This window comes from Sitodiplosis mosellana, unplaced genomic scaffold, assembly GCF_009176505.1.
Source record: "Sitodiplosis mosellana isolate CC-2019 unplaced genomic scaffold, AAFC_SMos_1.0 Smas_scaffold_6167, whole genome shotgun sequence".
NCBI lineage: Eukaryota > Metazoa > Arthropoda > Insecta > Diptera > Cecidomyiidae > Sitodiplosis > Sitodiplosis mosellana.
In genome coordinates, this window is record NW_022601408.1 from 1,386,262 (window position 1) to 1,407,014 (window position 20,753).

Below are 20,753 nucleotides of genomic sequence, written 5' to 3' on the forward strand. Positions count from 1 at the left end.
ACTGAGTTCTAGTTAAGGATGGTTTTATCTAAAACTAATGTGGATTTGGCAGTATTTCCGTTATTTCTGTATCAGGCCAAAGACTTTTCAGCCCATGTAGTACGTAACATTCATAAAAGGGGATGTTTTGACTTTTCATATAAATAAAAGCTTTGGTTGACGATCAATATAGATCGCACCTAGTAATTATTGGGCTCATCTTGAATGGAGGAAAAACTAAATGTCTACATCGTCGGTTGAATGACAATTGGATGAATTGTATTTTGGACGGATGACTGGGCGGTGCTATATAACAATATATCCAAATAAAAAACTAAGCATTCCGTGCGTAGATCTCAATCAAAACGCGAATAAAACATAAAATGAAAAAAAACAGTTATAAATTGTACAGTGTACAGTACAGACACTATAATTATGTGATTTCTTTGATGTCTTTCTTTGCCAGTGTTGGGCTGAGAACAAAAGATTTGATTTGTGCTGCGACATATATACAAAGAAAAATGAAGTAAATTCTTTGATCAGCGCCGACGTAAGGAAATCACTCACTGAATTTTATCGCAGGTGTTCATTTTGAAGAAGATTCTGTCGCTATTATTATTTATTCATGGAATGAAGCGGAAAAAAATCCGATTCGATTTCTCATAAATTCAAACTTTTTATTTGAGGATAGTGTGTTTGTCTTGTTGATATTCACACGCTTCATTTTTTATAGTAAAAATCAGAACCACACTTTTTTTAATGATATATCCCATGACTGATCGTAAAACATAAGTATAATGAAAGAACACAAATTCAATATTCATTTTTCGATTAAAAACAGAACATTTTCGAAAAGCCCCAACTTGTTTAAATAAAGAAGCATAAAAAGGAATTTCAAATCAATACGTAAACATCAATAGCTTACTTTGTATACGAAATGTGATGATAATTGGTCAAGACTCATTCAAACTTGGTAAAATATCGTTAACAAACCAATAAAATTTACTTACCAATTGAAGTGCAGCGTGAAAGTGAATCATCACCATATCTCGCTAAAAAAAAAGAATGAAGTGCACACCAGCGATAAAACCGAACACTCAATGAGATAAACCAGTATTGTTTTCCATTTTAGATTTAGCACAATAATAATTCTTTGGTTTTATTATTAAAATGTTTATGTTTCTGTTAGTTTAATAATTAGAATTATACACAAATATTGATTTCACATAATCGTTTACTTTATTTGGTTGATGTTGTTGTTGTTGTTGTTGTTTTTGTGCCGATTATTATGAATATTTACAACAAATAGAATTTTGAAGACAATTTTATGTTGCTTTGTTGTGGATTTCTGGCGTATGTTTCTGTTTTTTATTTCTCTTCTCTTCTTTATCAACACGTCTGTAAATGAAATGCTAATTAATTTAGCGTACAATGTTTCAAGGCTTATTGTTCAATAAGTTTTTTTTTTTCTGGACTTAATATATATATGAGTAAAAAAGAAATAAACAATAATGAAAGAGAACGATGTGATTTAAGTTTGACTTTCGAAAGCGAGTTTTTCGGTTTGTGCTATGCCAAACGACGCTTGCAATGATTCGTATGTTACTGCAAAAGAGTAACTATTTGGAAATATGCTTGCACTCAAATCACATAACACACGGGAAAAAAAAACAAATACTAATTGCAAGCGTGCACATTATCAGCCAAAACGGTTGTGGTGTGAGATGAATTTGGAAAAAAAAATTATTTGAAAAAATCTTTATCCAAAAAAATTGTTCATTTTGTTCCTTTCTATTCTCTCGCGGTGCATTTCATCATATTCGTTTCATTTTTTTTTTTTGTATTAGAATTTATTGTTTTTAAAATAATTAGTTTCCTATAAAAAAGAGGGTTCAATGACTTTTATTCTGTTTGACCAACAATATATTGTTAGTTTTACATTTTATCTAAGTTCTTCGCCCAGTTTATCGGTGATATAGTTTCTTTTTATAACAGTTATTTACATAAAAAAATAAGTGAATAATAAATAAATTAAAAGAAAAAAAAAAGCGGTGGTACGAAGAACAATAAACGATAGATAAAAAAAATAAAAAAATACTTTTTTGACACATTCAAAATCGATTTTTCATGGTGAAGAAAGCAAATGTGTATTAGATTTGTTTGTCTTGTTGATGTTTTAACATTTTAGAATGGAGTTGCCTCTTCTTTTTTTTTCCAACCATTGAAAAATGCGTATTATTTGAGTTTAAAAAAATAAATTCATAAAATTCTGTTAAATCGATTGATTTTACAATACTTTAGTTTTTAAACTTAGCATCTACCCGTTGGACAATGCCATATCAACTAGAGCTATAGAATCAACTAGAGAAGTATCTGTGAGTGAATGTTCCATTCTCATTTTTCTTCTCCTTGGTTTTCTGTATGATCTCTACGGTAAATAGAGTAAATATATGTATATATAATATTGCGAACGAAAAACGTATGCATCAAACGGTTCAAGCCCTATTTTGTATGTCATTTTGTAGAAAATATGAAAGAAAAATTATTTTTTTCCGATGCATTCGTGTGGTGTATGTGTTGATTTAGTTTTAGTTTGATTTTGTTCTGTGTGTGTGTGTTTTCACGAAAAAAAAAGACCCATAAAAATTTATGCTTGCAAAAAATGATGAAACAATGAAAAGACAATATATACATAAAAAAAAGGAGTTTGCTATACAAAAATACATATATATGCATTATATGTGGAGATTTATCAAACATGTGTTTTAAGATTGCTGAGCATCTCAGCATTTCGTAAGGCATGGATATATCCGAGCCTATCGACGACGCATACTGTATAATACAGTGGCGTGTGTTGCTACGTGCAGCCGCAACGACTCGACCGAAGTGTGTTCAGTTGATGTGGCTGCACGCAGCAACAACATACACATTCCGGTCGAGTCGTTGCGGCTGCGCGTAGCAACGCACGCCACTGTATGCGTCGTCGATATGCTCGGATATATCCGTGCCTTACGAAATGCTGAGATGCTCAGCAATCTTAAAACACATGTTTGAGATTTATTAAATTAAGCACTGCGATAAGAGTGTCCTAAAATCTTCAAAATTTTCTTTAATTACTCTTGTTTTTTTGTTTGTATTATTTTCATTAAATATAAATGTTACCTGTTCGAAATTATTTTGCGTAATACACACCCGCGCTGGAGTTAATTACATGCTGTGTGAATTTTTCGCATCAATTTGATTTAATTTAAAGTACTGTTTATGGAACTATCCTTTCTTGCTAATCAAGAGGCTTTGGTTTTTCTTTGATAAATTGTGTGTGTTTTTTGTTGTTGTTCTGTTTTCCTTTCGTTCTTTGCTTTTTACATATGTGAAAATTTAATGAACATTATAAAATGATAATATCGATGCGAATGGACAACGGATTCTATTGTAGTAATAATAAAAACGGACTGTTTTGGCGTTTATTTCTAAATTGTGCATTTCGAAGTGGCTGCAATGAGTCTGTGTGTGTGTGTATGGTATGGTTCCTTTGCGTTCAACCTATTAGAGTGTGTTGCTGTTGCTGAATTGTTAATATATTTTCTTTCTATTTCGCAGTAATTAATGAGGCGCAACAATTGCACTAAAATCGATACAAATATGAAAATATGACGCTTAATTTTTGTTGTTGTTCACAATGTCAATACACAAAAGACTTTTGATGCTAATTGTTGTTTTTTTTTTTTGCAATTGCCATGTTCTTAGTGGTAAGTGGTTTTTCCATTCATTTATCCAGATATTAAATGTTGGTTTGCTTGTTTTCTTCATTCAAATATTTATTCAATTTATTTCATTTGGTTCAATCAATTGAAAATCGCATTTAATTCACTTTTGTGTCATTTTTTGTCACCTAGAATTGGAATTTATTGGTATTCGTCGTCACTGCTTAGGAGCATCGTTTTTTCGTTGTAATTTTGGCTTATTGTTGATACTCGACTGCTACCTTGGCTGCCGGGCATGAATTTCCTTTGGTTGCCCAATGTTTTGGGTGCGACATAGCCACCGCCACCCGAATTGCATGTATTCCCTTGTTGTGTGCCAGTTTGTGTGGTTGGATCATCCGGATCATAGGACGACACTCGAATACCTCGACTACTTTTGTTACCTTTATGGAGAAGAGAAACCGATACAAAATGAACGACATTTTGAGAAGATTGAGACAAATATAACCGCCGCTTTCATGACTCATGCAACTTCGGTTAATAGTTTGTGTTGTATTTTTCCTATTTGAGTATAATTAGCTGTATTTTACATTCCATTTGTTTTGAACTAATGTTTTGGATTCATGTTAATGGGATTTTTTATTTTTATTTTTCATAAATGCCACAATGATTAATGCGAATTCATTCAAATTCCATATCTAATAAAGTTTCAAGAAGCAGGCAACATTCTTATAATATTGTGTTCAAAATATAAAATAAAAACCAACAAACAAATCATAATTCAAAATAGCCAATTCAAATATTGTCCACATGGAAATGTCATGCTTCAACGTACAATAAAATAAATAAAATATAATCAATTCATAAAAATGGTTCGTCATTTATTGAGCACACACCGCTAGTACTTACCCCCACTTGCATGACGATTCGCTTACTATTTACATGATGGATAATTCTAAGCATTCAGCATTCAAAAAGAAAGAATGACACAACATTTAGAGGGCGAGAGAGAGAGAGAGAGAGAGAGAAGGAAAATAAAAAACACAAAAACGGAGTCCGTCCTTTTGTCATTTTTTTACCATGGTGCTATTGTGAGGGGAATTTATTTACTATCGCTGATCAACATAACACTCATTTCCAAACATTTTCATTTTTCCATTGACAATCACAATCAAAATATACCTAACTATTTGTTTCTTTCTTTTCATCATTCACTTTGTCCGATATGTGTTTTGATTTTTGTAGCTTTGTTGGAGGGAAAGGGAATATCTTGTTCACAAAAATGTAGTTCAATGATTACTGAGTTTGTTCACGTTTTTCTTGACGCTTCCATATCTATTTATCTTTGTGGAGGAGGGAATGTTTCAGTTTTCATCTTCTTCTTTGTTACTTAGAACATAATATCGATTTCATAATACCTAGTACTGGTTTGTTTTAAATTCTAAAGTTAAATTTTCGGTGCAGTGTCAAATTATCAATATTATTTCAATTTCTCTCTAGTTATCTTATTATTCACTTCCTAAATATTTTGTTACTTTTCGCAACCACCCCCCCCCCCCCCCCATATGTATGTATTTGAAATGGGTTCATTCTATTGCAAAGCAGTTTCATTTTGGCGCTACTCATTCCCGGCCGATCTTTCTCTAATCTCTGTTCTATCTTGAAATGTTTCCAATATCGTCGAGAGATGTACATCGAAAAATTCAAAAAGTGGGTTTGTGTTTATCGGAAAAATCAAATGCGTTACATCTACAGATAGATCGAAGAGAAAAACATACAAGACACATGAATCGTAACTTTTCTTTCATACGGATTCGTTTCGATACTGAAACTTTAATCACAAATGTGATTCATTACAATTTCTATTCAAACTACTAACGTTTACTATTGTTGTCATCTTGTTTAATGCATAAATGGGAAATTTACGGAAAAACTTTTGAAATTTATACGATTTTTTTTTTGTTGAATTTAGCTTAGCAAAGATTGGATAAAAAAAAGAACAACAACGAGAAAATCATGAATCAAATGGGAAGGAAAAAGATGCGTAGAAAATTCTCCCACGCGTTCATTTGTGTCAGGGTAGCAATTAATTTTAAGTACAAAAAATACACATATACATTTTATATCTTATAACGACAATGGAACCAAAAAAAAGGAAAGCGATCGGTCCGACAACATCGTATATTGTTTTCAGACATATTAATTTAAAAACAGTAACAAAAAAAAAAGATCGGTGATCAATTTTCGATTTTTTTTTCTCTTTTTCATGATTTTGTTCATCTCACATTTTAATTGAATATTCGAAAAATTTTAATGAATGAGCAAACGAAAAAAGAGAAATGATTTGAAAGGGATGAATCCATCGTGAAATATCATATCAAATACCATTTTGATTGAACCAGCGCTCTAAATCTAAACATCAGCATATTTTTCGTATCATTTCTGTTCATTTTTTTTCTTCATAAATTAACGTTACATTGAAAAAAATTAAATAAATAAAACTCTATAGTATGTCTATTTATTTATTAAAAAAAAGGGAGAATAATCGTAAGGTTTCTTTTTTTTTAGTTTAGAGCTTCTCATACTGTTGAGACGATGTCACTTCTGTAGGGAATAAACAAAAAAGAGAAATCAAACGAAAAATCACAAAGAAAATTCAATAATTTTGGTGGAGCAAAAATTGGGATTTTTTTTTTTGCCACAAACAACTTTAGATTTCTTCTTGTTCCAAATAGAAAAAAAAAAACAAAACAGAAAAAATAGTAACTGCAAATCTGCTAGAAAAACTTATGTAACTAAAGAAATTTAGGGAAACAAATAAACACCCACAACCGATTGAAGTATTGTTAAATGGTATTTTTTTTACCAATAGCTTACATCAAAATAATAGATGGGGATTTATAGGGAAACATGTCCACCACTTGTTATTTAATTCTAAAGGCAACAAAATCGGTTCTGATTTTTTATTTACGTAAATTAAATATACTATGATTGTGTGTTTGTGTGCTTAACTGCTGTAGAAGAAAATTTCTTAATTGCACTCAGCATATAACCCATAAAATGCTCTTTTTTTTAATTGAAATTTTTGTTTCATTGCTGCAAATTCAAAAGCAGTGTCACACATAAAACCCAAAGGTTATCACTAGTTATTAAAAGTAAGTTTTTGTTTGAATTTTAGTTGATTGCCAAACCAAGTACGAACTAATTCATATATCTTAAATTGCGTTTGTGTGTGGGAAATTAAAAGATCAAAGGCAAAAAATCATTTTGAAAAGAAAAACCCAAGAAGGAGGGTTTACTTTGTTTTTTTTTTCTTGGTATTTGCAAAAGAAAGAAAAAATCAACAGTTTATTCTCAGTATTTTTTTATGCAGGCCATTTTACAGCTAACGAAAAAAAAAAAGAAAAAAAATCTCTGTTAATATGACAAATTCGTAAATAATTGAAATGATATATTTTCATTTTCTAGAGAGAAAAAAAAATTAAATTGGAACGAAACACAAATACGAATGAACGTTCAACGAAAGGAAAAAAATGTGTCACATTTCCATTTTTGTTTATATACATAAGTGGCCAAAAAGAGAAACATTGAAACATTGTGTTCGAATGACATGGAAAGTGTTGACGGTGCAAATGATGTATATGTGCCAAATCCAAATATTTATTTCAATAAATAAAGATAATCTTTTTTTGTTGTTGTTTTGTTGCATAAACGACACTGTAATCACAAGATACGGGTGTTCAACCAATTATCGATTGTTCTAGTGGTTTTTTCTGTTTCTAAATGCTACCCTGAACCCATCTCTATACCAGTCAACCATTTTTAATCCGTAAATGATACTATCTACAATTCAATTAATTCTCAACAACGTTACAATTTGATATGAAATAAAAGATGGGAAAGAGTATGAAAATTGATTAAATGGATAACGGATCGACTACAAGGTTCAAATACACAGGACAAACAACAAATGTGTGGCACAAAGAAACACAATTAGTAGAACACAAAACAGAGAGAAACATGCACAGTAATTTTTTGTAATTTTAACAAAAGCAAAACGGTTCAAGCGGTTAATCTAATTTGACAGAAAATCCATGCAATTTCAAATCTCACTTACCAGAACTGTATTGAGTGTATTGTTGATACTGTGGATGGAAATTGTGAATTGCATCTGTCATGATGTCTTTCGGATTCATTGTTTCCTAATTAGTGGTGGAACGTTAGAATTGTAATTAAATTTTTTGTAAAATTAAATTGCGTGCGTAAAGAAAACGAAGAGCAAAAACCACAGTAGCAACCACATTCAATGTGAATGGGTTTGAAAATGCAGTTAGATTGATACCTTTAGGCTACTGGAAATGGATTGCATTGTGACCGAACGACCGTGCACATCAGTCATACCGCCCTGTGCGTAAACCTGTGTGCCAAAATCGAGAGATGTGTATTAAAATCGATGCAAAAAGAACCCTGATTTGCCTTCTGTTTCATTTACCTGATACGGGAATGCATAACGCAATGCGATCGCTGCGAAAAGCATTTCCACACAGATGAAAAAGTTTTGATAGCCAGCTGACACTGTACCAGCGGATGTGGTCGCACCATCACTGTCAACGACGGCCGAAATGGCTCCAGCCTTTTCCAAAATAGCTAAACCAACACCTGAAAAACATCGAACGCGCCAAAATAAAAGCACGCAACGCAATTAGTACACAAACTCAAGTGAATTTTTGCAAGCGAAGCAATTTGAGCATACCTTGCCAAAACGATAAAAATATCACCGATTTTATGGTACAGAATTTAAGTACTGGCTCGAATGGCGTCAATAAATCTCTGGTAGCAAAATAAAATAGGTAGAGGCCGTACAAAGCTAACGATACAGATATATTATACAGCATCGTGATGTAGATGTAACCACCGTTCACGCTGTTTGCATATAAAACGTGGGAGAGAAAAGTTAGACAATTCAGTTGAAAAATGTTGTTCATTTGATTGCAACGCAACAGTGAGATGCAGCTAGAGTGTACAGAATAAGTGAGAAAAATGAAATTACCTCCAGTCGCCATCATGATAGTGATCGAATGCTTGAAGGAATATGATGATGAATGCGACCAAGGGTTTGACTAAGCAAAACTGCAATGTGGCCTGTTTGCAAAATCGTAAAAATCCGATCGTGTACGTTTTGCCTACACCCGAGAAAGAAAAAAACAAACAAACAAAAACAACAATCCAATTAAAAATTGATATGTTTGACCGTCGCATTGTTAAACGAACACATCCAAGGAAATTGAAAACGATTAAACGTTACCTGCTAAGCAACATGTTCCATATAGACACGATGATTTTATTGGTTTACCACGAATTTCGGACATAATATTCCCTTCGCCGCCCAAATACTCATAACAGAGAGATAAAAAGTTATATATCACGAAAGCTGCAACAGATAGAGAGAAAGAGAGTGAGCGAGACGACGAAAAAAAAAATGCAAAAAAAATTCACAACAATGCCATTAAGTGTGAGTGGAATTTCGTAAATTTTGCACGAAATCAACTGTTATCGTCATAGATAGATGTAGACAAAAATGAACCAACCTTCATAACAATCACGAACTGTGAAAAAGTAAATGTATACACTTTCCGAATTGAAAAATAATAGACTGATCCATGAATATGTCGCATAAATCGGCACAATGAACAATATCCGTACGATCCAACGTTGTTCTTGTGGATTTGTATACCATCTCAAGTGTTGATAAATCTGTAACAGAGGAAAAAAAAAGAAGTTAATATTTACATTTACCCGAACAAATAAATGGGGCGAAGCCAATTCTTTCGCTATATAGATTAAATTCCAAAGTAAATGTTTAAATGAATTCCAGATGTTGTTCAGCTCGAATAATGATGATAAGTCATGAGAGAATCGCCGCATTTTTCTCTTCCCCTAAAGAATCATTGTGCTTTTGTTTAGAAGCCGCAATTTTTTTTAAAAAGAATTATTACTGAAAAAGTTCATTGAGGTTCAACAGCTCAATGAAGCAGTTGCTTGGTGTAGAAATGCAACAACTGATTCGCTTAGTTGTTTCTACCATATGAATAGTGTTTGCGTATGATTTGGCATAGAGCCTCGCATCAACTTCGTCTTGGCCTTGCTCTTGAGCAAGAAAGAGAGATAGATAGGTAGAGGGGCATAACCAGTTAAGAAAACCATATGCAAAAGCAATTTCAAGGCTTTCTGCCTATACTACACGCAGACAAGATGTTTTAAAATCGATTCAAAAGAAACCGCATCACGTTTGGGCGAATGTTTTCTTTCGCACGCGTACATGAGTTGAGCAATTGCAAAATACCTTATTTTGCTTACGCCATATTACGACAAATACACCTTCGAAGCTACAAAAACACAACCGGTAAAGAAAATCTCGTTTCTCATCAACTATCTCAAATGGATGGGCTTTTTTACGTAATTTTTTTTTCTTTCCACTATGTTTCGCATTGTGTGTGAGTGTGTGTGATAAATAATTGATTATGACATCACACGCATATATTCGCGATGCGAAAGCATTTGTACAGTAAATGTATAAATAGTAAGCAAAAATGAGCAATATGTGAACCTGAATATTGCATTAATGTGTGGCAAATTGAGACGATAAATAAAGACAAAGAAGAATACGAAGAGAAAAGAAAAAGAGTAGAAAATCAAGTGCAAAACATAATTTCAGATCATGCATAAATGAAGCGGTCCATTCTTAAGCCTCGCGTGGATATTGATCAGTAATCAAGCAATTTTGCACCGCTTCGCATTATTTATAAACGATTAATAGTATGCTGATTTTGCTCTCTTTGTGCAATTAATAGAAAAATAAACACAAGAGCTTTGTGTGGAGTACTTTGCTCCGCTCACATCGGTTTATCAGTTTGATTTGTCACAGGAAAAGCCAATTTGCCGTTTGGGATTTGGTGTTTCGAAAGCATATTGGGGTGATCTTTACTCATTTAGCCCCAAGAGGGAAAGCAGTAATCCAGTACTGCATTCAATGCCGATTCAATGCAAATAAATTCAAATCAATGCTATTCACCGCTATACAATATAAGTATCTCCATTGTGTGGTTGTGTTATGCGCGACGTACTAGAGTCGAATGAAATAGAATATTGTGCAACATTGGATCGCAGTGAATAGCATTGAATTGGCATTGAACCGGCATTGAATGCAGTACTAGATTACTGTTTTCCCCCTTGTTTAGCCCGAACTCGAAACGTTCCTAATCAGAATGGGCAGAGTTTCCGTTGACACGCATTCGCATATATGACAAATATACTATGCTCAGTTGAGCTATTTCACTTATCAGCAAACACATTGCTATCAAAGCAAAAGTATATATTTGTTCAAAACCATACATATGCTAGCCGTTTGAGTCACTCTCTATTAAAGTCATTGTCTTTTACCATGTCTCGGCATTTTCTTTCCTCCGTATTATGTCATGGAACGAATAGCAATCCAAGACCGCTTAGTAAACGAAGAAAAACGACACGCAGCACTCTAGGCGAGGGACACTCAAAACAGTCATCGTACATATATTGAGCGGGCACTATCGATGCGTTCATTTGTGTGAGTGCGATTGTGTAAACGACAATGTTCGTGTCCAATATGTGTACGATGACAGCTACGAGCCATCCACGCGTAGAGGCGTCTTGACGTCTTACGTCAAATCTTTCCCATGTATTTGTATACGAAGAAAGCGACCTTGACCAATCGATATAGCCGAATTTGCTACACACCTGGATCCAATGGATTTTCGAATATAATGCGTGCGCCATGCCATAATCGCCATAATAAATGGAAACGTTTTCTTTTTGGGATTATAACATGACAATCAATGGTCGGCAAAATCATCCAATACTAATGTACTCCTCTGCTTCTTTCTCTTTTTTTGCCTCTTGTTTCTTCCGAAAAAAATTATGTTTTTTCACGTTCAATTAAACATCCACATGTTTTTTTTTTTACATGCGCATTCAATGAATTAATTTGTAAGGAACTTTCTTCCGCAAAAATTGATTGCATTTTCCATCAAAAAATCCGAACGGAATTATCGGCCATTGAATCGAGTTAATCTGCTTCGGGTTCATTCTCACAACGGAGAGACTTTTACAAAACAAAATAGATATCCATTTCGGTTTAAATGGATCCAATGAGACAGGAATGTTGAATGACTCGATGTTTGATAGCAAATCTTATGGATTGATGATTAGAGGTGCAGCGGTTGATAATTAATTGAGTCGTTTCACCGTTTATCGATTGAATTGACGTGTCAATGTGTGTGCGTGTGCAATGATAAAATTTGCCTATGTTTTTATATGGAGCACATGTTTATGCTATATTTAAGTGACATCTTGACGCTGAACGCTGAACTATGGAACTTCTATACAAATATACTGCCAACTATCAATGACAGCAACCAATGACAGCAACAATAGAACGTATTTGTATTGCAAAATACTTCCAAACCAAATGGCGCCAAACCAAAAGTCATTCTAGTCATTTTTCTCATTGGTGTGTGTGTGTGTGTTTTGGCATGCTCTAAATGCCTTTCGACTCAAGTGAAAAATGCAATTTGTACGGGGACAAGTCCAGCATTTGAGAACTTGTACGACTTGCAATCAACTAATTCCTTTCATTTTATCCTAACTCGATCGAAATTGTAATACATCAGCGCTCGACGGTGCACCGAGATTATACAATGCATTCATTGTTGTTCGCACCATTCGCAAATTTTTTTCTCTCTTCTCTTCTATCCATCTATCTTTTGCATACATGTGTTTGCTAGTTGGTTGTGATTTGCCTGTTGGTTGTGATTTCGGAGCAAAAAAGAAGAAGAAGAAGAAGAACATAAAATAAAATGGATATTTTCGCTCTAATAGAGCATGCACGCTTTTTCTAAAAAAATACTATAATAATTGGATCATCGGCTTCAAATAGATTATTATTACTTTTACGTTTGCACAAATCGGTTTCGGCAGGCAATAGTCTTTCAATGTAATGACCAAGTGACACGAGAGGCAAAGGCGTGAGACAGTTAGTTTTCAACAAGCATTTGTTTTTCTTTGTTCGTTTCGATTCTCTTTCAACATTGCAATGCAATGCGATTTGCTTTCGTTTGAATTCCAAAAAATCGAATATGTCAAAGAAAGCGATGCATTTGCAAGAAGCTGCTGCATTTTAACCATTGCAATATTGTTATTGGAATTTAAATTGTTCAAATTGTATTGTTGTGTTTTGGGGTCTTTGGCGTAAGACAGAGAAAGAGAGAGAGAGAGACAGAGAAAAAAAACGGCTTAGATAAAATTAAATATATACAAATGTTCAGCGAAACATTTCGCCTTTTAATCACTAGTGCGTCATTACCGGGGCTTATCATGAAACATTCAATTTCGCTTCTTCAACCGCGCACACCAAATGAAAAATTATTGCTTGCAAACACAACTTACAAACACAAAATGGAATAAAGCACGTTTTAATGCAATGCTAAAAATAATCAATCAACAGCATGCTTTATGTTTAAGGAAAAAGCTGCCGCGAAACACAGTAGAAATGTATTCAGATTTTGAAAAGTGAAATGTAAATGCGCTTCAAATGAACGGAGAGCATTCATTAGCGTGTTGATTGATTGGGATGACGCCTTTTTATGCATCCCAAATGAGATGTTTCCAAAAAGATTCGTTCTGCAATCATTTTTTTTCTTCTTCTTCTTTGAAAATTTCCTATCGAATGATTTATAATATGAGTCGCGGCTGGTTTATATCAAAAAACAAGAAAAAAAAGATTACATTCACAATCTTATCATGATTTGAAAAGCTGTTTGTGTATGTTTGCGTTGACTATCTATTTATGACGTATACCAATTCATGGAATTTCAAATTCTAGAAATGGTAGGCTATCACATCGACGTGGTCAACTGAATTAGATGTTCATTTTATTCCTGTTTTGAATCAATGTGATGAAATTGATTTGAAACGTTAATTACCTGCGAACATGTCAGGAACAATGCGATCCATACGCATATGCCAGCAAGACCTTGGGCGGTTTTTGTTTGAAGGAATATACCATCGCCGACATGGCTGAGGGGATCGCCGATCGCCAGTGCGGCTGAATGTGAAAGTTCAGTCGTCACACTGGCCATTGATTGTGTTGGTGCGGTGGTTGTGGTGGTCGTTGATGTAAAATTTAATGCATCTGGAGATGGTCCAGACATCATTTCACGCCTTTCTCTAAGCAAATCCAAATACTCTCACTCGATTCAAGTGGTTTTATTGTGTGGTGTCAACCTGTGAATAGAAAATATAACACAAATTATCACAAATTAATTTGAAAACATAAGGAAAAGCAGCCGATATAATACAAACACATACACAGTTTGGCTTAGTATTGTACCGTTTGTAATAATAGATTTACTTTGAGATATAAATAAAATGCAAATGATGGCCAAATGAAGATCACGTTTTCCGCGATGTTTTTGGTTGGTTTGTAAAATCTAATTAAATGAATGGCATTAATTTCAGCTAAAAAGCAATTTCGTGTGTACAAACGCACGACGGTCGGTGTATTTGTGTACGGCGCGCAATATTTCCATATGGTGTGTATTTGAATGAAGCGTACAAAGGCGGAAAATATGGAAAGTCTAACCACCTACATGAAGCAAACCAACAACAGTAACAGTTACACAAAAAAATCTATATGTGCAAGCTATGGTTGTGGCACGCAGGATGATATTTTGTGTCACAGTGCGTCGGCTATGGTTCGTTACCATTTCATGATTTTTGATTAAAGATGTACGCCAATCAATGATGATGGCGTATACATTTTTCGCCGCAATAAGCGTTTCTATTTTTTTGTTCATTCTGCTATGGCAAGGGTGGAGATTGAGAGGAAGAGACTGTTTCGATGTAGTGCCATTGTTCGATGAAGGAGTTATTGATTTAGCATATCCATAATATGGTTTGCGGTTGAATGTTTGTATTATGATTTGATGGCATAATTGGCCGAAACGCTTACGGAAATGAATTTTTTACATGGTATACTTTTGATTTTGCACGGTTCAAACGCACCATATCGATGGAATGGCTGCATTAAATTATCCTGATTATTATGAGGCTCAGCATCAATATGGTTCGAAAGGTGTCTTTCGTCGTTATTTTTTTTCTCTTCGGCAAAACTGGTCGCTCATGAGCTAATAATGTCATGGTCATTCTACACATTTTGTTTGAATTCGTCAGTGAAAGAAGACATTCACAAAATCCATTAAATGACGGCGACGACAACAACAACAACAATGGCGACAACAGCAGCAATGAAAACCATAATGAGCGTGTGTATGAGATATCATTCCAGCACACACACACACACATTCAAGAGCCATATCATTTAGCACTTCGTGAGAATTGAAAGCAACAAAATGAGCTACACTTCATAATCTTTAAGACAGTTAAGACAAAAAAAAACGTACTCCAATAGAAAATATCACATAAAGTAGATTATGTTTTTTCAAAACCATCTGTAAGCAGTGGTTTTTGTTTATTCATTTGTTGTTTTTCACACGCACACTTTTAAATCATCTATATTGGTCTTCGAAAACCAGTGACGTTTGCTGCCATTTGGGTCGTTTCATTTTTATGTATGTACGCAATTTTTCACACACAAAAACACCAGAACACGAAAGAAAGAACGAAAAAAATGACGACAACAACGACGAAGAATTGATCTAAGCGCTGATTCAATGGAATTGTCTTGTTTTACCTTTTTCAATATATACACATAAAAACCTCGATGTTGAGTATATCTTCGTGCAATTATATTTCCTTATTGTTCGATTTCTTTCAAACTCGTTGTGCTGCTACGTTTTCAATTCACTTCAGACGGATTTTCAAGTAAAACGAACGTCAATCAAATGTAAAAACCCGCAACATAAAAGATGAAATAAAATTACTAACCAACAAAGAGATAGTATTCAACGAAAATAGAAACGAAACAAATTTGACACACACTCAATATTGTACGGTGGCCAGGCTATGTGGGAATTGGCGTATGTTTCAAGATTACGGAACTTAACATGCAACTACTTGTCTCTTGACCAATTGGCTTATAATTTTGATCCACCATTAACACAATCACCGTTGTCGCTTTCTTGCTTGAAAATTCTCTTAAAAAACGGTTTCTGTTTCACTTTTTGTGTTCGAATGTAAATGTTTCTTTGGTCACCACTGAAATCCAAATGCTGATTCCATTTTATTTTTCAACTAAATCGTATTCGAGTTTATGTTGGAACTGAACACACTCACACAGCACTTATTATTAAATAATTATTCTCCGATATTTCTCGATTGGGCTCAGCTCTCTGCTCAATTGAAAATTGCGCCAGACAATTTTAATAAAAATTAATAATTTAGCATTTAAATGTAGTCTGACTTTTAAAATTGAAAGACCACACAAAAGTGTTGGAATGTCAAACGAAAAAACGAAATAAAACGAACTACAAAAAACAACACTCTGGCGACAGGGAAAAAAATTGTACGTTCGCAAGAATGACGGACGAATCATATATACGTCTTTAGCGAAATGCTAAAAAAAAATGCTTCAACAATCGACACAAATACATAAATATTGCAATTATTATGTGCCTACGATGGTACACTTGTGTTGTTTACTCATGGTGAAAATGGTGACGACTCTAGTACGACGCAAGTGATGGTGATTCACGTGAAACTATCGATTTAGATCAGATCAAACCCGAATTAAAATTCGTTTAATTTTATATTTCCCATCGAATCGACCGAATTTAAAGTTTTCTTCTGAATTGATGGTTTTTTTTATGCCCTTTCATTCCACATATTGCAGCTTTTGCGCAATACATAAACTCACCACTGAAAAAAAAAAATGTGTTGAATTTTGTGTACGATTTCAAATTGACATTTCTACCATCATCATACAGTCTCTCCTGAATCATAACTTTGAGATTTTTGTACATAAAGTTGCAGTTTGATTGAATTTATTGTTTTCGTTGAAACGTTGTATTGTGTTTGGCAAAGTTGGTAGATATTTCCAAAAATGGCCTTGGTTGACATCGACACTTGGTGAGAACACAATGACGCTTTTCTAATATGTGTTGAAAAAAATTTCATTCATTTCTCTGAACATTACATTGTTGTTGATAAAAAAACAAATTCGTGTTTTTTTTTTAAACACATTAAATGATTATTTCAATATGAACGCGCTTTTAATCTAAACTGAATTCCACACATAGGATAACTGAGTATGCTGCTTGTGAACGATTGAGCCGCGACATTCAAACACAAATCGTGTTACGGAATAAAGAGCCTCGTCTTTCTACCGAATACTCGAAAATATCCAGCGGAATTCGATTTAATTTGAAACAATTTTTAACCAATTTGGATCAACTCAACCAAACAATACAACAATCAGCTCAACGATCAACGATGTAAAGTTATCACAATTATAACGCCGAAATTTAATCAGCTTTCATGTAAAAATGTTTCATTTTCAGAACGAGACAAGAAGCAGAACGACGACAACGTCAAGTGGAAACCTTACAATCGCAGTACATACATTTGCAGTCACAGTTCATGAATGTGAGTAATGATAACAACGATCGAAAGCAATTGCTGGGAGAAGAGAAAAAATCCAATTCTTATTGGCAAGATGATGATGATGATGATGAAGATGAACCGCTGGCTGATTTTCAACCCACCAGCTTGGGATCACGTGAACCAACCGTTGATGATCTACGCAAGCAGCAAACAAAAATCATAGAAAATCAAAATGATGGCTTAGATGCTCTGTCCAAAGTAATTTCACGACAGAAGAGCCTCGCCATTCGTATCGGCGATGAATTCGATGAACAAAACGGTGAGTGGTTTTTGAAACAAAATATTTTCGATAGACGATTTTTTTTTTCGCCAATGTATTTCTGATTATTCAAATGAAAAAAAAAATCACTTTTTTGTTTTGTAGAAGGATTATGTTTAACGAAAAAGATTTCAATTGCTAAGTATTTTTATTCATTTAGAAATCATCGATACCCTCGCAACCACCATGGACAACACGAATTCTAGAATGAATGGCACCACAAGAAGTGTTGGCGAAGCATTGGATCAGGGATCAACCAAAAGATATTGGTTTGTGATCATAATTTTATTCATCATAAATATAATTGTTGCCGTTGTGTAATCGGTATGTGCGCATCGCAAATTCCAAAGAACATGAATGTGTATATCAATTTATTAATTTAGTTTCTTCTTTTCTAAGATTTGTATGCAATTCAATAAATTTATTGCCATGTAATGTTTAAGATTTTCTGTACAACCTATATTTTTCACATAAATAAAATCGATATATTTTACTATCAATTGAATACTTTAAACGTGTCGTAACTTTTTCGAAATGAAACAAATGGCCGATATTAAGTTTTCAGGTTTTCGTTTTATTTTCAAAACAAAATTTCCCACATCATTTTCATCTATTTGTTTTCGGTTTGAAATTACAGATACAATTCATTTTCACAATTTTAAATAATAACTTTTATTTGTTTTTTTTTTTCTTTCATTTTGGTTAGATGACAATGATCGAAGAATGTTCGTTTTATAATTGCCTTTAAATTAGTTTTTTGTTTTGTATTTAATTTAAATCGTTTACATGTGGAACATTTGCTAGATTACCTACAGCGCCAATTGACCATTTTCCTGATGCAACTTTCTTCGCCGCCTAAAAGATAAAGGAATAAATTGGATTATTTAATTTTTCACGGACATTAAAATCTCAATCACAATATAAGATTGAAGCGTTTTATTAAAATGGGCCAATTTAAATGGGGAAATTCTTATTTTTAAAAGAAAAACAGTGTGCACTTACAGCATTAACGTCAGCAACTGAAATAGCATCAATGGCAGCAATGAGTTCGGATTTGCCGGAAATTTCGCCGCGAAGAGCTTGTGCAACAAGATCGCTGAAGCGGCCGCTAGATGATTGCAATTCTTCCAAAATGTTTACTTTCAATTGTGCCTTGGCACGGTCAACATCACCTTGTGATACTGAGCCAGATTTAAGGGCTTTTACAGCGGCATCGATGGCCTAAAAATTGAATCAATTTCAATATCGAAGATGATTGTCAAATGTCAACATTTTAGTGAAATCATATGATTTAAGTTCTCTTTGCGACTCAATCAACTTACTTTGCCAACTTCACGGGCATTGGCTTGCAAAATGAATCCGAACAAACCGTTGTCTGAATAGGATGCATTGAATGCGTTGAATTCGTATGGGTTTTGGAGTGCAGCATCGACAACCTTTTCCAAAGCAGCGGATGGTGAACCGAATGGAACGACTGGTCCACTGCCGGCAACATTACGAAGAATGGCAAAAGCGAGGGCTTCCTTTTGGTTAGCCAGTGATGCACCTTGTGTGGCAACAGCAACAGTGGCCAATTCACCGGATTTGTCGACTCTTAATTGGCTTGCATTGTATTTGGATGGTGTGTTTGGTGATGATTTTCCTTCCAATTGCAATGATTTGGCATAGCCAACGAGCAAATCGTGATCAATACCAACACCGACGATGGCAGCACGATCGGCTGTGAAGTTGTTTGCAACAAAACTTTGCAGATCTTCTGGTGAAATGTTGCCAACATTGCGTTTGGCACAGAATACCGAATTGCCAAGACCACGATAGAATGCAGCCTGATGCAATAAATCGATGGCACGGGCAACAGCTGGTACACGGGCCAAATCATCCTTCAAACGGTAGGTAACATCACGAATTTCCCATGGTCGAAACGATTGTTGTGTGGCAACATCTTGCAAGTATTTCAATCCAGTGGCCAATTCATCACGTTTCAATTCGACATTGTAGGCAACCGATTCACGATCCGACGAAACACTAAGATCACCACCGGTTGCTTTTACATTGACTCGAACACCGAATCCTGTGCTATTCGCGTTCGACAAACTAGCACCGACACGAAGAACATGTGTTGTACCTTGTTTTTCATACGATTCATTACGGGAACCAGCACTGAAGGGGAAAAAACCCAAATTAACCAATTCAAATATCCACATGCACACATTGAGCACAATTGAGTCTATCCTACAAAATCACAAGGTATAATCTTACCGATAAGCAATTGAAATGTGAGATAGTGGTGAGTTTCCGTCGATTGATGCCACAACAACTTGGTTTGGAAGAGTCGTTACTTGTAATTCATTGACTTTTCCGCTGGCAGCCTTTGGACTGGCTTGAGCAGCAAAGCCACGAGCCTGCAAATTCAACGCAAAACAAATACATTTTATTTCAACATTTCGTCCCAATTCATTGATGAAATTGAGAAAAATTGAATGTAATCCATTGACAGCAATGAACTTTCCAAGTGCTTACATAACACACAATGACCGAAATCAGATGTGGTTATGAAATGAATAATGAAAAAAACCATGGAATTGATGAAATTCAATGTGTACACTTACAGCGATTGCTCTCAGAAGTGGAGTTTTACTTGCGGTGCATGCCATCGTAATTGGTAATTGAAACGCCAAAGGGCCGAAAAAAATTCGAATTCACAAATCTGAAAAGTAAAACTTAGGTTCTAGTGCGACAGAACATGCACACAGTGACAGGGAGTTTTTTTCTCGTAAATGTTCACCCTTTTTCGTCTTTTGACAGAACGAATTGAACATGTATTTTCACAAAATATGGCGACCGAACGACAACACCGAAATTATTTCACCAAAAACCGAATCTACTACGTTGTCGCATCGGTTTATCGATTCACACTTGTCACACTTGGACGAAGATCGAAATAACAATTTTTGTTTAACATATACTTGATTTTCTCAATTCGATTATGTGTATCATTAAAACATTAAAATGATTCATGTCGTCGTTTTGGAATTAATTTTTAAACTCGATCGAAATTATGAAATCATCGAAAATATGCTAGCATTATGTGTATTGTGGTCTACTACGGCAAAGATGTGGTCTTTTGTGTGTCGAACCCAGCCACAATTACACACTCA

At 34.4% G+C, this 20,753-nt stretch overlaps 3 protein-coding genes across 17 annotated transcripts; 1 reads left to right on the plus strand and 2 right to left on the minus strand.

Annotated features, from left to right (window-relative positions):
* Window positions 1–3,779: 3,779 nt before the first annotated feature.
* On the minus strand, window positions 3,780–16,307 carry LOC129575543 (transmembrane protein 184B). 15 transcript variants are annotated; one of them, XM_055459318.1, is made up of 11 exons: window positions 15,717–16,307; window positions 15,469–15,581; window positions 13,700–14,000; window positions 9,272–9,437; window positions 8,989–9,114; window positions 8,734–8,866; window positions 8,437–8,606; window positions 8,176–8,342; window positions 8,026–8,100; window positions 7,801–7,885; window positions 4,988–6,287 (listed from the first exon to the last, which is right to left on the minus strand). In XM_055459318.1, the coding sequence occupies exons 3-11, from the start codon at window positions 13,928–13,930 to the stop codon at window positions 6,253–6,255; spliced, it is 1,188 nt and encodes a 395-aa protein (XP_055315293.1). In that variant the 5' UTR covers window positions 13,931–14,000; window positions 15,469–15,581; window positions 15,717–16,307; the 3' UTR covers window positions 4,988–6,252. The 15 variants fall into 15 exon arrangements, with proteins under 15 accessions (XP_055315290.1, XP_055315293.1, XP_055315294.1 ...); XM_055459319.1 differs by having other exon boundaries at window positions 15,663–16,307; XM_055459327.1 differs by having other exon boundaries at window positions 4,988–7,068; window positions 15,717–16,301.
* A 354-nt stretch (window positions 16,308–16,661) lies between these two features.
* LOC129575546 (syntaxin-8) lies at window positions 16,662–18,100 on the plus strand. The gene is made up of 4 exons (XM_055459332.1): window positions 16,662–16,802; window positions 16,973–17,167; window positions 17,234–17,595; window positions 17,756–18,100. Exons 1-4 carry the CDS (start codon window positions 16,777–16,779, stop codon window positions 17,914–17,916), a joined length of 744 nt encoding a protein of 247 aa, XP_055315307.1. The 5' UTR covers window positions 16,662–16,776; the 3' UTR covers window positions 17,917–18,100.
* Window positions 18,101–18,148: 48 nt separating this feature from the next.
* On the minus strand, window positions 18,149–20,720 carry LOC129575545 (cytochrome b-c1 complex subunit 2, mitochondrial). Its single transcript, XM_055459331.1, has 5 exons — window positions 20,205–20,720; window positions 19,855–19,997; window positions 18,918–19,755; window positions 18,598–18,816; window positions 18,149–18,450 (listed from the first exon to the last, which is right to left on the minus strand). The coding sequence occupies exons 1-5, from the start codon at window positions 20,247–20,249 to the stop codon at window positions 18,364–18,366; spliced, it is 1,332 nt and encodes a 443-aa protein (XP_055315306.1). The 5' UTR covers window positions 20,250–20,720; the 3' UTR covers window positions 18,149–18,363.
* Window positions 20,721–20,753: the final 33 nt, after the last annotated feature.

Excerpts from the sequence above, each read along its gene's own strand:
- LOC129575543 (XM_055459315.1), bottom strand. The coding sequence starts at position 13,930 with ATGATGTCTGGACCATCTCCAGATGCATTAAATTTTACATCAACGACC. Across the intron at positions 9,115-9,271 it reads AGTTCGTGATTGTTATGAAG|CTTTCGTGATATATAACTTT; the intron begins GTTGGTTCATTT and ends TATCTGTTGCAG. Across the intron at positions 8,101-8,175 it reads GTTATGCATTCCCGTATCAG|GTTTACGCACAGGGCGGTAT; the intron begins GTAAATGAAACA and ends TTTGGCACACAG.
- LOC129575546 (XM_055459332.1), top strand. The coding sequence starts at position 16,777 with ATGGCCTTGGTTGACATCGACACTTG. Across the intron at positions 16,803-16,972 it reads TTGGTTGACATCGACACTTG|GATAACTGAGTATGCTGCTT; the intron begins GTGAGAACACAA and ends TTCCACACATAG. Across the intron at positions 17,168-17,233 it reads TCAGCTCAACGATCAACGAT|AACGAGACAAGAAGCAGAAC; the intron begins GTAAAGTTATCA and ends TTTCATTTTCAG.
- LOC129575545 (XM_055459331.1), bottom strand. The coding sequence starts at position 20,249 with ATGGCATGCACCGCAAGTAAAACTCCACTTCTGAGAGCAATCGCT. Across the intron at positions 18,817-18,917 it reads ATGCCCGTGAAGTTGGCAAA|GCCATCGATGCCGCTGTAAA; the intron begins GTAAGTTGATTG and ends TTCAATTTTTAG. Across the intron at positions 18,451-18,597 it reads CAGTTGCTGACGTTAATGCT|GCGGCGAAGAAAGTTGCATC; the intron begins GTAAGTGCACAC and ends TTTATCTTTTAG.